Source organism: Ictalurus furcatus, chromosome 15 (assembly GCF_023375685.1).
Source record: "Ictalurus furcatus strain D&B chromosome 15, Billie_1.0, whole genome shotgun sequence".
Taxonomy (NCBI): domain Eukaryota; kingdom Metazoa; phylum Chordata; class Actinopteri; order Siluriformes; family Ictaluridae; genus Ictalurus; species Ictalurus furcatus.
The window spans coordinates 15,985,575-16,001,201 of NC_071269.1; the positions used below are offsets into that span (position 1 = coordinate 15,985,575).

General features: G+C 39.7%; 1 protein-coding gene across 2 annotated transcripts in view; it reads left to right on the top strand.

Annotated features, from left to right (window-relative positions):
* The window catches only part of atp2b3b (ATPase plasma membrane Ca2+ transporting 3b), a 46,160-nt gene extending 32,864 nt beyond the window's left edge, over window positions 1-13,296 (top strand). Inside the window, exons 21-23 of one of the 2 annotated variants that reach the window (XM_053643246.1) lie at window positions 317-499; window positions 7,237-7,323; window positions 12,718-13,296. In XM_053643246.1, coding sequence (XP_053499221.1) covers window positions 317-499; window positions 7,237-7,323; window positions 12,718-13,128 — 681 coding nt within the window. In that variant the 3' untranslated portion in view covers window positions 13,129-13,296. Of the gene's footprint in view, window positions 1-316; window positions 500-7,236; window positions 7,745-12,717 lie in introns of those variants that run through there. The other variant, XM_053643244.1, reaches the window with a different exon arrangement.
* The last annotated feature ends 2,331 nt before the right edge of the window (window positions 13,297-15,627 follow it).

Genomic DNA, 15,627 nt, shown 5'->3' on the forward strand with positions numbered 1-15,627 from the left:
TCACTTGTCACTTTATTAGGAACACTGTACTTAATGGAAATATATATATATATATATATATATATATATATATATATATTTCAACTCCATACAGGGATTTCTGAAATACACTTTAGAAATTTCAAATTAATATTGCTCGACTCTGACCAGGAAAAAATATTAAGTAGCAACTAAGTAAGAGTTACTATATTATTAACATTTGATCAATGATAACTTAAAAACATTTGACCTTGTTGTACATATATATTTAAACATACAGTCATCATTCTCAGTCACCCATTTCTAATGTTTGTCAGCATCTCTCTCTGTGCTCCAGGTCATTGCCACAGTGCCCACCAGTCACCTGAAGTGTCTTAAAGAGGCCGGTACAGGGCCGGGCACAGATGAGATGACCGAGGATGAGCTGGCTGAGGATGAGGAGGAGATTGACCATGCTGAACGAGAGCTGCGCAGAGGCCAGATCCTCTGGTTCAGAGGCCTCAACCGCATCCAGACTCAGGTGCTGTGTGTGCACCCGTAGCCCTTCTCCCCTGACCCCTCTCACTGGTTGAAGTAGTGTTAGTAGTCCTAGTTGCTTTGATATTCACTGAAAGTAGAATATCATCATTGTCAAAGAATATTGTTTTATTTTATTTTGCTCTGTCTACCTCTCTCTTTTCTCTCTAGATGCTTTCTAAAAGTCAGCAAAACATCAGCTCATCCTTACCTCTGTTTGTCTTTGTTTTGTTCTCTTTGGGACCCTTTACTAAAATGAGTATAGATTTCTCTGACAGTGATCTATAAAACTCATCCCCTGCTCAGATCTCTGTTACTCTATTTTGTAACTGAAGTCCTTTAGAGGCCTTTATTGCTTAGATTTACCTTTGCCTCTGTGCTACAGGGTTCATCCAGTCGGAGTCTGTTGAACGCCGTTGTGCTCTTAATTTTGGGGGCTGGGGTGGTAAACAATAATAAGGTTATTTGTATAATACTAAGATTATAGAAATGTATTTTTTAAAATCATATTAATTATCCTTATAAACAAGATGCATGCTGATGTGTAAGGGGTTCTTTTTCCTACGTTCCTCACAGTCAGCTCTGCCTCAGCATCCACCATAAGGGCTCCCACACTTACTTCATCTGAATTCAAAACTATATCGTTTTTTTCTCTTTATTAATCTACCTCCTTGCTTTCACTTTATTTTATTATAATATTCACTCTCTTCTTTTACCAAACAAAACAGTGTTTCTTATCATTTTTTTAATATACAGCAATAAATCCACTACAGTGTTAGGCAGGTCACCTATCTGACTAATGCTAACTCACTGATTCTTAATTAATGTTTGATTGTTGTCTTGGATATCCAGGTTTTCTTTGGTGTCATAGCTGTCTATGTACTGTATATGCAGAAGTGTGTGTGTGTGTGTGTGTGTGTGTATGTGCGTGCGCTCTCACTGCTGGAGCAGTGCTTTTCCCTTCTCTCTGTCTCATAAACCAGTAATAGAACAGGTAGGAAAGAGACAGCTGAGCACAGTAGAAGTGCTTTGAAGATACTATGAGGAGATACTAGGAGATGTGTGGTGATGTGTGTGGGCTCTTAGCTAGGTCTTTACAGAGTAAGGTTGTTAAATTGGTGTCCATTTACACTTACATTTACATTTATTCATTTAGCAGACGCTTTTATCCAAAGCGACTTACAAATTTGGTTGTTTAGGTGTTCACGGAAGAGGTGGGTCTTTATCTGTTTTTTGAAGATGGTGAGAGATTCTGCGGTCCGGATTGAGGTTGGAAGTTCATTCCACCACTGAGGAACAGTTAGTTTGAATGTTCTTGAAAGGGACCTTGAGCCACGCTGAGTAGGTACTACTAAGCATCGGTTGCTAATCGATCGCAGATTGCGTGAGGGAACGTAAGCCTTCAGGAGAGAGTTGAGGTAGGAGGGTGCTGTTCCAGACAAGGTCTTGTAGGTGAGCATCAAGGCCTTGAATTTGATGCGGGCGGCTACAGGAAGCCAGTGGAGGGAGATGAAGAGGGGTGTGAAATGGGTTCTCTTGGGCTGGTTGAAGACGAGGCGTGCTGCTGCATTCTGAATCATTTGAAGGGGTTTGATGGAGCTGGCTGGGAGGCCCGAGAGTAATTAGTGGTAGTAGTCCAGTTTTGAGATAACAAGAGCCTGGACTAGTATCTGTGTAGCCTGTTCGGTGAGGTAGGTTCTGATTTTCTTGATGTTGTACCGGATGAACCTACAGGGCCGTGCAGTTGTTGAGATGTGGTCTGTAAAGGTCAAGCTGTCATCGAGAATCACCCCAATGTTCCTGGCTTGAGTGTGGTTGAGCCGAGCTGTACAGTGAGGTTGTGGTTGATTGAGGGACAGGCTGGGATGACGAGAAGCTCAGATTTTGCCAGGTTGAGCTTAAGGTGGTGTTCCCTCATCCAGACCGAGATGTCCGACAGGCAAGTAGAGATAGGTGCAGAGACGGATGGATCAGCAGGCTGGAAGGACAAATAGAGCTGGGTGTCATCAGCATAGCAATGATAGGACAAGCCATGAGACTCAATCACCTCCCTAGAGATGTAGTGTAGATAGAAAAGAGGAGTGGACCCAGAACTGACCCCTGTGGAACACCAGTTGTGAATTGCTGAGATTCAGAAATACCTCCCCTCCATGATACCTTGAAGGATCTGTCTGAGAGATAGGATTCCACCCAGCGCAGAACCGTTCCGGTGATGCCCAGGCTGGAGAGAGTTGACAGGAGGATCTGATGGTTCACAGTGTCGAAAGCAGCAGAGAGGTCGAGTAGGATGAGGACAGATGATCTAGAGGTTGCTCTTGCTAGTCGTAAGGCTTCAGTGACAGAAAGCAGAGCAGTCTCCATGGAGTGATTGCTCTTGAAGCCAGACTGCTTGGTGTCCAGGAGTTTGTTCTGTGTGAGAAGATTGGAGAGTTGATTAAAAACGGCTCTTTCAAGAGTTTTGGAAAGAAAAGGGAGGAGGGAAACAGGTCTGTAGTTGTCAACTACAGCAGGGTTAAGTGATAGTTTTTTAAGCAGTGGGGTAACCCGGGCCTGCTTAAATGAGGTAGGGGATGTGCCAGTAGAGAGGGATGTGTTAAAGATGTGTGTGAGTGCAGGTAATAGTGTGGGAGAGATGGACTGAAGAAGGTGAGAAGGGATAGGGTCAAGAGGACAGGTTGTGGGACAGCTAGAGAGGAGTTTAGAGACATCAGTCTCTGAGAAGGGAGAGAAGGAAGTCAGTTGGGAGTTACATGGAGGAGGAGCCGGTCTATACATGTCTGGGGTCAAGAAATGGTTCCTGATTGATGTAACCTTGTTGGAAAAGAAAGTGGCAAAGTCATCTGCAGTGAGAGGGGAAGGGGGAGGAGAGGGACAGAGAAGAGAAGAAAAGGTTTTGAAGAGAGTGTGGGTGTTGGGAGAACTACCAGTCTTCTCTTGGTAGTATGTGGCTTTAGCAATGGAGATGCTACTGGAAAAAGAGGAGAGTCCATGAAGGCAGTGTGTGGTTTAATGGACCTGGATAATAAGCTGAATGAAGTATAGAAAGTGAGCTGGTGTGACTGCTCATCGAGGAATCCAAAAAGGATGCATAGACTGCACCACTGAGAGTGTTGACAGGATGTAGAGCCCTGTAAAGAAAAAATGTGTGTAGACTTCTTAAGTATTTGTAGACTGCAGCTCAGAAAGGATCTGCAGACTCAGGAAGGATGAACAGTGGGGTCCAATAGTATGAGTACATTAACTCCTTAAAGTCCCTTTTTGTTCAATTATTCATATTATTCTGTACTTACTATGAATTATTCAGTAACTACAGTGGAACTAGTGGTTCCAACATTGAGGACTGTAACTCTGGATCTGGTGATGTGTCTTGGGTGTGTATGGGGTTCAAACAAATGTTTTTATTTACACTGATTATCAAAAATGAAAAAATTAAAATTTCTTAGCTGATACTTTGTAGAATATGCGTTTTTTATATTGCATGACAGTTTAATATTTTTAATATTTCATATTGTGATAAACTGCAACACAATGCAATTTTCTAAAATATCAGTTTCGGAGTTACACAAATACACAAATATTTTTTGTAGTCTTGATTTTTTTTTAAAACTGCTGCACTGCTGTTTGATTGGCACTCTCTTAGCAAATCTAACCAAACCTTACCCCACCACAGTTCAAGAAAACATTTACAAAATACAATTAACCAGTTTATTTTTTATTTAAGAAGGCTGAACTATAAGTAAATATCTTGAAGGCACACAATTTGCTATCGTTTTTTGACTTCTTGTGCTGCTATATATTTTATTCAAATGGGAATGTGCAGTGCCCAGGGGCATAACCTGGCCAGGGCATTTGGGGCTATAGCCCTGAAGATATTTTCTTTAACCCCGAATAATTCTCCACTTGGAGAGTTTAGTCACTACATAACTGAACGTCAGTAAAAGAAAACCCTTAGCTTGGTTGTGCCTCCCCTTGGCTAGCAACACCAAACTAGCCTAGTTAGAAAAGTTTGATATTTTATCGGTATGGTAGTCCTACAAACAGTGACAACAACCGAGGCAAGTTTTATGATAAATCCAACTTTTTCTGAACATGTCGTACATTGACAGCTAACTTACCACAGCTTCCATAAAACAAAACTTAGGCTACTAGCTAAGCTGGAAAAAATGCATGGGGAAGAATCTGGGCTCAGCCCTGGTTTTTTCTTGAAACGTCCAGCTAACGCCTCTAAGTATTTATCTCCCTTGAACGTTTCCACAATTTGTAGTGATACATATAACTGAAATGCACTTATTTGGGATTATATTTCATGAATCTACACAGAGCAGCTCATATTATTGAAGTGGAGCAAAACATTTACATAGGTTAAAAAACTATTTACAAATAAAAACTGTCAAATTTGTGATTGCGCAAGTTTTCACTCCCTTGCTTTGAAACTCCTAAATGAGTTGTGGCTCAACCATGTGGCTATCAGAGGTCACGTATTGTTATTACTTGAATCCTAATATAATCATAATATAAATACACCTGTTCCTGGAAGGCCCCAGAATTTGTCAGGGAGTTTACCTAAACAAACAGCATCCTTGGCACAAAACGTTACATTTGGCAGAAATGAAACAATGTTCAGTTCCCTGACAACACTAGAATGTCTTTCATTAGCAGGGAAAAGCCACAAAACTTGGTACACAAACCCAGAAAACTAGGTACACAATGTTCAAATTAACAGCACCTAATTTAAATTACTTCTGGATTACAGATCTAAGAGGATGTGTGGAACGTTGTGTCCTTCTGCACATAATTACTCGTAGTTGTAAAGTTGTTGTGCCAAAAATCTGAGAGAGAAAGGGACTTTCAGAACCATGAACACATATTCACACTCACAGACACACCCAGTCTTTAGGGATTGCTAACACTTTCACTGTCCCTCATTCATTACTGTACTTAGTAAAATCCACATATACATAAATATGATGGATGAAGACTGCAGGATGTAACATAGGAGTGGCATCAACAGAACTGCTAACAAAGCCCCTTACAAAATTTGCATCGATCCCCTCCTCACCCGACACAGTGTTGGCAAAACACGACACACATTACAGCAGCAACGCTCATATCATCAGTCAGCTAAATTTGATCAAGGCTTTAATTCAAGGGTGGTTCTGGCAAAGAGTGTACACTCCGGCCGTCATCACTGCGCTTCTGATAGAGATAATCAGATTAATCGAGCACTGATTCCCCTGCAGGTGTACAAGAAGTTTTACCATAATTCCTGCCTTTTTTTATTTGAAGGCTGAATTGATAACTGTTGTAGTGTAAAAGTCATTCATTTGGTGAATTTGTTTTGTAAGGCTAGAGACTATGTCTTAAAGTGTGTACTTTAAGCATCTACCTGCACTGGTCTTTAGACAGGCTTTCAGTGGCCACTTTCTAATACTGTATTGTTTTAGAGTGATAGTAGATGTTCACACAAAGCCTCGGCAGCTTTGTACATAATACTGTAGGCGTGTAATGTATTGACACTGTATCTGTTAATTGCCCCAAATATCCATATCTGTTTTCTGATTTAAATTCAAAGTGGGCATGGCCACAACTGGAAAGTTTGCTTGTTTATTTGTTTGGGTTGTTTTTCAATTAAAAATGAACCGTAATCTTAAAACGAAAACACTGGAGAAACTCTCAGTATAGTCTATGAATTCTGGCTCTGACAGTTTCTCAACCTCTGCTATATTTGAGTTCATAATTTCTCTCAATCTCTCTTGTGCAGTTATAATTTGTGTTTGTACTTGCCCACAGTATTATCTTATGAATTTACTTTTGTTTTGGAAAATGCAAACCAATTAGTAGCCTAATTTAAACCAACGTGACACTGACCGAAATGTTACCTCTATCTAGACTTTTAAATCACAAGTTTAAACACATTTATTTCTTCAGTAATTTGTCTCTTCTCCTAACAGTTGAGGTATTTGTGTCAATGTTTGTTTATTTTTATTTTTTTGTAGGTTTTTTTGTCCCCTTATTCTTCTCCTATGTCTATTAATTTTGGAATGTAAAGTGTCCTTGAGCTGTGGAAAGGCACTATATAAATTAAACATATTACTATTATTATTATTATTGACCAGGCAGTTACTAAGAATGAATAAATGAACACTGTAGATTCATTTAGCAGTGACTCATATTAATGTTATGGTGGTCTTTGTCATGCAAGCTTCATATCTGACTGCTTGCTCTGCTCCTCATGAGAGTAAAAAAACACCTTTTTGTGCTACTTTTTTCCTATAGCACGTGTGATCCCAGTCCTGATGCGCACCTGTAGTCTTGTCCAGATGCTAAAAAAAACACAAATGGTGTTCCTAGTCGCATCTGTATTTATATCTGTCCAGAACATATTATCTGTACATTCAAATAACGTATTCGTATTTGGTTACATTCCTAGTACATAATGAAAGACTGTACCAGATTTTTGAGGGCGCCAGGTTTAGCTTGTTTTAAGCAAAATTGATTGACATGGTCACATGTTCAGATGGGCTTGAAAGTCTGTTCTGATGCTTTCCTGAAATGTTAAGCTGCTTAGTAGTGAATGTCCAAATGGCTAAGAGCGGTAACTATTTTATATGCCCTAACAATTTTCACTTGGTACAGTGTTACCACAAATATATTCTCCTCCTGGATTTCTCCTCTTGCTCTGTCCTTGCTCTGTCTCTCTGAAGTATATGTGTGTGTTATGGTTCTCTCTCTCTCCTGCAGATGGAGGTAGTGAGTACATTCAAGAGGAGTGGTTCGTTTCAGGGTGCAGTGAGACGGCGCTCCTCTGTGCTCAGCCAGCTCCATGACGTAACCAATATTTCTACCCCCACTCATGTAGTTCTCTCCACTGCCAATGCAAGCGCCGCCCCTGGGAGTGAGTCCCCCGCTTTCCCTGTGACAGACATAACACACTTTATACATAGAAACATCGACACATTATACACAGAGACAGACGCACACATCTCACACCTCTTAACTGTTGACAGAGTTACACTGGCAAACACACAATCACTGTTTCGGAAACACTCCTCAGCACGCCTGCTTGCCCACATACACACATTGCACTTGTGCAGTGTTTATCATGTACTGTATATCTACTGTTTTGTTTTGTTTTTATTGGAAAGTGATTATTGTGGTTTCTGTGAGTGGCTCTTTGCAAGCTGGGCTGTGTAATTGTGTGGAGTGCTGTTTGCGTGTCCCTCCCACCCCTCCGTCTTGTTGTGTTGGTCCTCTCCTCTTGCTGTTCAGTTTGTTGGGCTTGGTTTTGTTTTCTGTATCCTCTAGATGGGCCAAGTAAGCCATTCTCTCTCTCTCTCTCTCTCTCTCTCTCTCGCTCTCTCTCTCTCTTTCTTTCTCTCTCTGTCTCTCTGCTTTCATTCGATCAGAGCACTTAACAACATCAGTCTCTGTTATGTGCCTCGTCGGTTCCTCTGACATGGAGATGTTTGCAGTTTAGAGTTTCCCTCTTAGGGTTGGGTTACATGCAGATTCCAGCATCCACTTCAGAGCTATATGTAATCATTCATAATGGAACAATAGCTCAAGTAGCCATCCTAATCTATACTTCCACAAAGTTTTCTGTACATTGGAGTATACATATTTCTCTAGAATGATGGTGCATAGAAATCAAATTTGCTAAGGAATTCTGCTGTCGTCTGATCATGTAGCACAACCACTGTTCCTGCTCTCAGAGGAGAAAATTATATATTAACGATTTGAGGAAATGCAGAGAGAACATGGCAGCCCCTTCTTGTTTTGTTTTGTTTTTTTCTTTTCCGGAAGGTTTCTTTTGTCAAGCGTGGTTTTCTGTGGCACAAAGTTAAAACCCAAAAGCTTTTCCGGTAATTAAACATATAAAAGTGTGACGAGTTGCTCCAGCCCTGTGCAAGGGGTAAACCTTCGAGTATAAGCCCTCTAAGGTTCTGATCTCTCTATCTCTCTATCTATCTATCTATCTATCTATCTATTTTCTCATGGTTATTTTAAACAATGCAGGTTGTGGTTCATCAGTTTGAGATTTTGTGACAGCGTCTCCTAACATCTCTGTACTTCTTACTTCCACAGATCTGTCCGTCAGCTCTTAGTCTATCTATCTCTCTCTCTCGCTCTCTCTCTCTCTCTCTGTACCATTGGTTCATCGCTCCTTTATGATTGTTCTTTTTCCTGTCTTCTACCTTTTTCTATATTCTACATGTTCTACTCCAAGATGTCTTTCAGGAATATTAAGATGTTGTTTTTTTTTATATATATAAACATAAAATACATTCTAAATATTTGTAAACATCTGTAGTCATTACAGTGAAATAGTTCTGCCTCAGATTTATTGTCATGCGTTACGTTATAGTGTTAAGAATGAATTCGAAAAACTTCTCAAACAATGAGGTGCTTTTAGCATTTCCATTTTTTAAATTTGAGACTTTCCCCTCCATCTCTCCTTTGAATGCACGTCTTGCGTCTTGACGTCTTGAAATTTCCTCGCCTCATACCCCACAGCTGTCTGTTCTATGTGTTACTACATGCTATATCACTTCATGCTGTGTTTGTGTCCCATCCCATTTCATCTTGATTTGCGTGCGTGAGTGAGTGAGTGTCCTCTCATATGTATGATTCAGTATAAGACTCCCATACTCTTGGGCTAAGTGCCTGGCTCTTAAGTCACCTCAGTCACTCATCTAATTTTTTTCTCTTCTGGCTAGATTGAGATTTGCAAGTAGATGTCAATATACGCTAACAAATTTTTCAGCCCCCATCCTCAATTAGAAAAACATTAGGTCATTTATAAATGTGAGAAATTTCTTGCTGTGCTAATATACTGTGTGTGTGTGTGTGTATATGTATATATATATATATATATATATATATATATATATATATATATATATATGTATATATATATATATATATCTCAATGTATAGTTAATAGCATGAAATAGAGAAGTTATTCTATACAGATGTTCATATAGCATATTGTATAGATCTCTAAATCATGTTTGTTTTTATATGGGGTTTTGTAATACATGCTTACACTGTGAACCAGAGGCTGAAAAGGACACTGCCACTGATGGATATTCATGTTTACCTCTTGCCTGTTAGCGCTCTCATTTGTTCAAACATTTACCGTGTATGGTAACAGTCCACTGCCTTATGCACATACACTCTGTCAATCACTGTGTGTGTACCGAGGAGGGTTTTCATTGGGAAATATTTATAACAGAACATGAGTTATAAAAGCTTTCCCTGTTGCTTGAAGCTTTGGTTACTTGCAGTAAATCTGGCCTCTACATCTTTGTCTTAAGAGTGATAATTATTTTAGAATTTCTTTATCACTTAACATCCTCATGATCACAATCATGTGGATTCCCACTGGAACCATAACTAATTGGTTACGTTAATTGGTTCACTGATGTAAAGTAAAGGTTGGCTAACCCTTCATTAGGGCAACTTCTAGACTATGAAGTCATGCTGATGATCTCGACTCTTAAAATGCAAGTTCAGGAGTTTACCTAAACTTGAAATGAATTTATAAGATCATCAGGATGTGAGGTCATTTAGTTAAAAGGTCATCCTCATTAACCCTCAGTTTTCATCACAGCTTCTTTAAGCATTTCTTCTGCTCTGCTTCTACTCACTCTGTTTTTTGCTTCAGCAACCCTTATTTAGCTGCAAATGATTTGCAGAACATCATTGGGAGAAAAAAAAAGATTTAGTGAATGGAGCATATTTTGATTTGTTTTATATATTTTTTTAAATGATCGAGTTTTTCCATCAAGCGTTTTTCTTTGAAGGACAGCGTGGGGAGACAGTGGACTCTAATCTGGCATGCTAACATCCAGAGCAAAGACAAAATATCATTTAACACCCAATTTTTTTTTTTGCTTTCCTCCATTCCTCTACTGTGGGCATTATACTCGAATGTTTACCTCTATCCATGCAAAAATAAAGAACACAAAACAAAGAGCAAAAAGAAAACAACAAAATGAGAACAATAGTCAAATTGTTCAAGATTTGCAGGAGGTCTTTTTTTTCTTGCTAACAAACAGGCTCTTTGGAAAAACAGATAAGCACTTAACCAAATGCTTGACCTTTTCTTCCAGTTTGGTTGTTTGGTTGTTGTTTTCTGTTGTTTGAATCTTTGTTTCTTTCTGGTTCATTTAGCCTCTTTTCCTTTGCTGGGTGAGTTTCTGACTGGGGAAGAGGGGTGGGAGAGGTGGGATGCACCAGCCGCTGGCCACAGCAAAGGAATGTGCTCTTAAATCTTCTCATCTTTAAATGTTATATACATCAGCAATGCGTGTGTATATGTCCTACTGCTTTGTTTTTGTCTTTACAGCATGAGACTGGCTGCATATCATCATGCACTCTCTTTCCTTTGGTTTTCTTTATGCACTTTTCTTTTGCTTCTGTAACAGAATGAGACAGCTGCACTGGACTGAGCACGTCACTGTGTCTGTTGGTTTTATATTGGTTCCTGTAGCTCCGCTCTTCTCCTGATTATTCAGCTTGCAGTGAAATGTATCAGTTCCTCTTTTCACCCTTCTGCACTTGTCTGCACTGCTGCATGTCAAAAGATGCTCTGCTCTCTTTCTCTTCCTCTCTCGCAGTTTCTCTCCCTGAATGAATTGCTCCATACCACCATGCAAAATGATCCACTACTACTTAGCATGTTTCAGAATGGCTCCAAGTCCTGAACGATATCAATTATGTTGCTTACAGAGAAAGCCATATTATACTGTACCAAATCAGCGATGTGTTGGCGCCGATTCGAAGGCTTTGCCTCTAAATTAGTACTCGGCAGCTTGGCCGCTAAGCTAAAGTTTATTGGGCCTGTCCTGAGCTTGTCAGCATGACAGTGTTCCTGTCACAACAGTTGGTTTCAAGCACATGGCAAGAAATTACCCTAGGGCACAGGTCTAACAGGGTGAAAAAAGTTTTAGAATTTAATTTTTAGAATTATTGAGATGAGTGAGATCACAGTGTAGCCAATCGCATACTGTCGTCTACTAATTAGACTTTAAGACACCATATTACTTCACAAAGCCCATTGTATTCCATTAGCATTAAATCCCTAAAAAAGTATTTTCATAGCATTTACCAAGAACAAAATGCTAATAATATTAAGTTCAGGATCACATTAACTCTTCTCTTCCATAATGCTTCACATTAATGTTTATTGGTTGATGGCTTCATTAGGCTATGCATGCTACAACTTGATGCCACGGTGACTAAAGAGCTGTTGCTTTATTTGCATATGTGTGATGTAACCATACCACTGATTATTGATAGACTAAATGCGGCTTCAGTCATACTTCCTTTTGATTGTGGGTGCAGTACGGGTGCATCCTCCCTCCATCCCACCAGCTGGAACCCCAGTCACTCGTCTGTGTTCCTTCTCACCTCTAATGCTCCACTCAGAACTCAGATGTTGCAGATTCTAACTCACCGTCTCTTCCTTTGGCTGTGTGTCTATGTGTGTATTAAGGCATCCCTTTGTCATTTCTTCAATCCCTGTCTCTCGGCGTCTGCCTGTGTCTATCACTCTTAGTTTCTTTCTGATTGGTTGGTATACACACATAGCAAGCATTCATTTTGTGTTGGCTGTATTTGTACTTGTGTGCTTCCATTTGTCTCTCTGTGTAAAGCCTGGTGTGTTCCATTTTGAGTTCATGAGAATGAACATCCATAGTCTTGACTGATTGACAATGGTAAACTTACTGGATGAATCCATTTCCTGCAACCTTGCTTATGGTTTTGTTTTGTTTGACATTCTCCTTCTTTGAGAAACTCTTAAGATCTTGTTGCGCAAGAGATGTCTAAAATGACAAATGATAAACCATAACTGCCTCACTTGAGACCAAAATAATGCTAAGATATGGATATATGGATTGCACTTTCTTAAAATATTTTGGATATTAAAAAACTCTTAAGATATTAAAGAAATTATGTGTTTACCTAAACATTAAAATTATTAGCCTTGAATTTCTATTGCAGCAACTTGATCTTGAGCTGTCTATGCATTATAAGGCATGTCCAGAAAAGGCTCTGACTACCAGGTACAAACTGAGAGATATCTTTGCTTCTACCCCTCTTTCCTCTCTCTCCCCTCTCTTGTCCCTTCCCTTCTCAATCCCTACATATTACACTCTTCTTTTTCTTTTTGTCCCTCTCTCGTTCTCCTTCTTCACATCCCATCCTCTCACTCAGATGCGGGTGGTGAAAGCATTCCGTAGCTCCCTCTATGACGGCATCGAGAAGCCTGAGTCCAGGAACTCCATCCACAACTTCATGGCACATCCCGAGTTTCTCATCAACGACTTCATGCACAACATCCCGCTGATCGACGACACAGATATCGACGATGAGTCGGAGCTGTCCAAGCACAACCATCACCACCTGCACCCGGCCTTCCGCAAGCCGCCTCCTCCTCCGGTCCAGCGATCCCGTCCCCCACCGCGTCCTTATCGCCAGTACAGCCTCCCAGCGACCCCCAACCGCAACAACAATGCTAATCGGAGCAACATGCACCATCTGACCCAACCCACAGAACACACCGCATACTGGACCACCCATTCCCGACAGATGTGCCCCCTTCTCAGCCTGGAGACTTCACTCTAACTGCCTGCACTCCAGAGGAAGGGCATTTGAGGGACTTTGGATACAGAGCAGAGACAAGATAACCATTACTTCATTTGCAGATCTGTGATATGATTGGGGAACTGGGGGACACAGTATTGGTCTGCTCAACCTTCAAACAACTCAAAAACATACTAGATCTACCCATTCTCTCCTACCACCACAAACCACTTTCCCAGAAAAAGTCCCATGAGTCTGTCTGGTTTTACAGCTTCACACATGCACTGCCTCCTCTCACTGTACTGAGAGGAGGTCAGTGTATTGTGCATCTGTGGTAACTGAGACCAGGGTTAGGAAGGTGAGCAACACAGAAATGGTTTATTTTCACATAAATAGCTGCAGATATGTTAAAATGTAAGGATAGATATGATGCTGAGAGGAAAGGGGTGTCATGCCAGATAGGACTTTTAATGGTAAAATCGTATCTGTGACTTGACTTTCTAGAGTGCAAAGGCATTACATGCAGGCAGAGTAAGAGGTCAAATCACACCACTTTTTATTGATGTTATTAACATCATTATTATTATTATTGTTATTATTATTATTATTATCATAACTAGTTCTACAGTCTATTATCATTATTAGTGTTCAGATTGTCATCACTATATTTGAAAATACAACTTTTATTACAATATAACTAATACTTTATGAAGTAGCTTTAACACTTTATTTATTTATTTATTTATTTATTTATTTATTTATTTATTGTCTGCTCAACATTTTTTTCAGTCTCGCTTTGTCTATTTCTCTGTGTGTGTATATATGTGTTGTGTCTGTCCAAAAAAAAAAAACCTAGAAAAATTAAACAAAAATAAGTACTAACAAAACAAAGATACAATAAATTAAAAGTTATGAGTAATTACATTTTAATGAGTCTACAAATAGCAAAACTAAACTAAACATTACTGCCATTCATTCTTCCATTAAATTAAATTATATTCATGGAAAATGTAAGCAAATTTTACTGGCTGCCTATTGTTAAGGTCAACTGATAAACTTTCATTGGAGGTAAGATTTGTTTAAATGCAAAGCCATTCTTTTGGCTTTAAAAAAAAACAAAACAAACATTTACATGTATTGCTTGAAATTTGCTACAGGGTAGAAGATTTGGGCAAATACCCACAGAATATCCACTGATAGCACGCTTTGACAAATTTCGGTCATATCAATACAGGCTTGAGGATCACTTCTGTATCACACTGGCCGATTTACAGCTTACACTGGATGTGGACTTGCCCAGTATCAGCATTCCATTGCATTTTTAGGACTGTTCATTTCGTTTCCTTTTACTTGTTTTGCAAATTTCACCAACAAAATGCATTTACCCTTTAAAGCATTGTGAACTACTATGATTCGCTCATAACCAACGCTTTCTGGCCCTTTAAATTCATTCATAGTCACTTTTGCTTCTTGGTTCATGTTTTGCTTTATTTAAGGTTATCAAGTAGTGCTATATGTCTGTGATCAAGTCAAACATCTAACTGCAGACTGTGGTTTCAGGGTCTGAACCAGAATAGGAAATGCTCATCTTATACTGCCACGATTTTCATCATGTGCTTAATATCATAGAAATGAATGATGGACAATCTATGAGACTGACATCACCTTTGCACATGATCAGAGCTCACTGGTTTGGTTTAAAGGTTGATTATCCCTGTGGTCACCAGTGGACTCTGACAAAATGCAAATGCACTTTTCTTTGCTATATATGTTTTGGTATCAGATGAAAATGAGATACCAAAAATTCAAATGTCATACCACAACAAGCATGACACCATGATACATAATAAAACACTATATTTGAGTACATTCCATTAACGTTCCATTGATCTGAGTGCCAGGTGGTACAAAATCCTCTTGTACCCCATAAAATTCCGGGTTGGCACAACCAAGATCGTATTGCTCCTAGTCAATGCAGTGCAATGCAATATAATCATCTGGGAAATAGGACTGGCACTTATGCAACAGACTGCCCTGTCCACAGCTCTGTGAAATAAGCTTGATAACATGTACATAGGGCTCTCAGAAATCCTTTATCTGTATAGAAATCTTTTCTAGAGTGCCCAGTTGTGAGCGACTGGCGAATGTTGAAAGTGTACAATGCAAGCATGAATGTTGATGGATCATGTTGTTGCATTGCTCAGTGGTGTCTGTGCAGAGCATGTGTTGATTATCATAGCACACCTTGCCATCGTTGTTAAACCTCAAATTTGTCTGTTGATGGTCCATTTTCACTGGTCAATTTTTCACTGTCTCTTCAGCAATAGATGGAAATCCGCTTCTCCTTATGGTCATTGATGTGCTGTTGACTGCAAATGTTCTTCTCCAGTTCCTCTGCCCTTTTTCTCCTATAGCTACAGAACAGAGCCTTAGACTGGAGTGGTGGCTCTTACTACTTCTTATATGTCACTGATTAAAATGGGTGGCCGGTCCACTTTTGTTCGGGACTGTGGAGCTAATGAGTGTTCAAATTTCAGCACC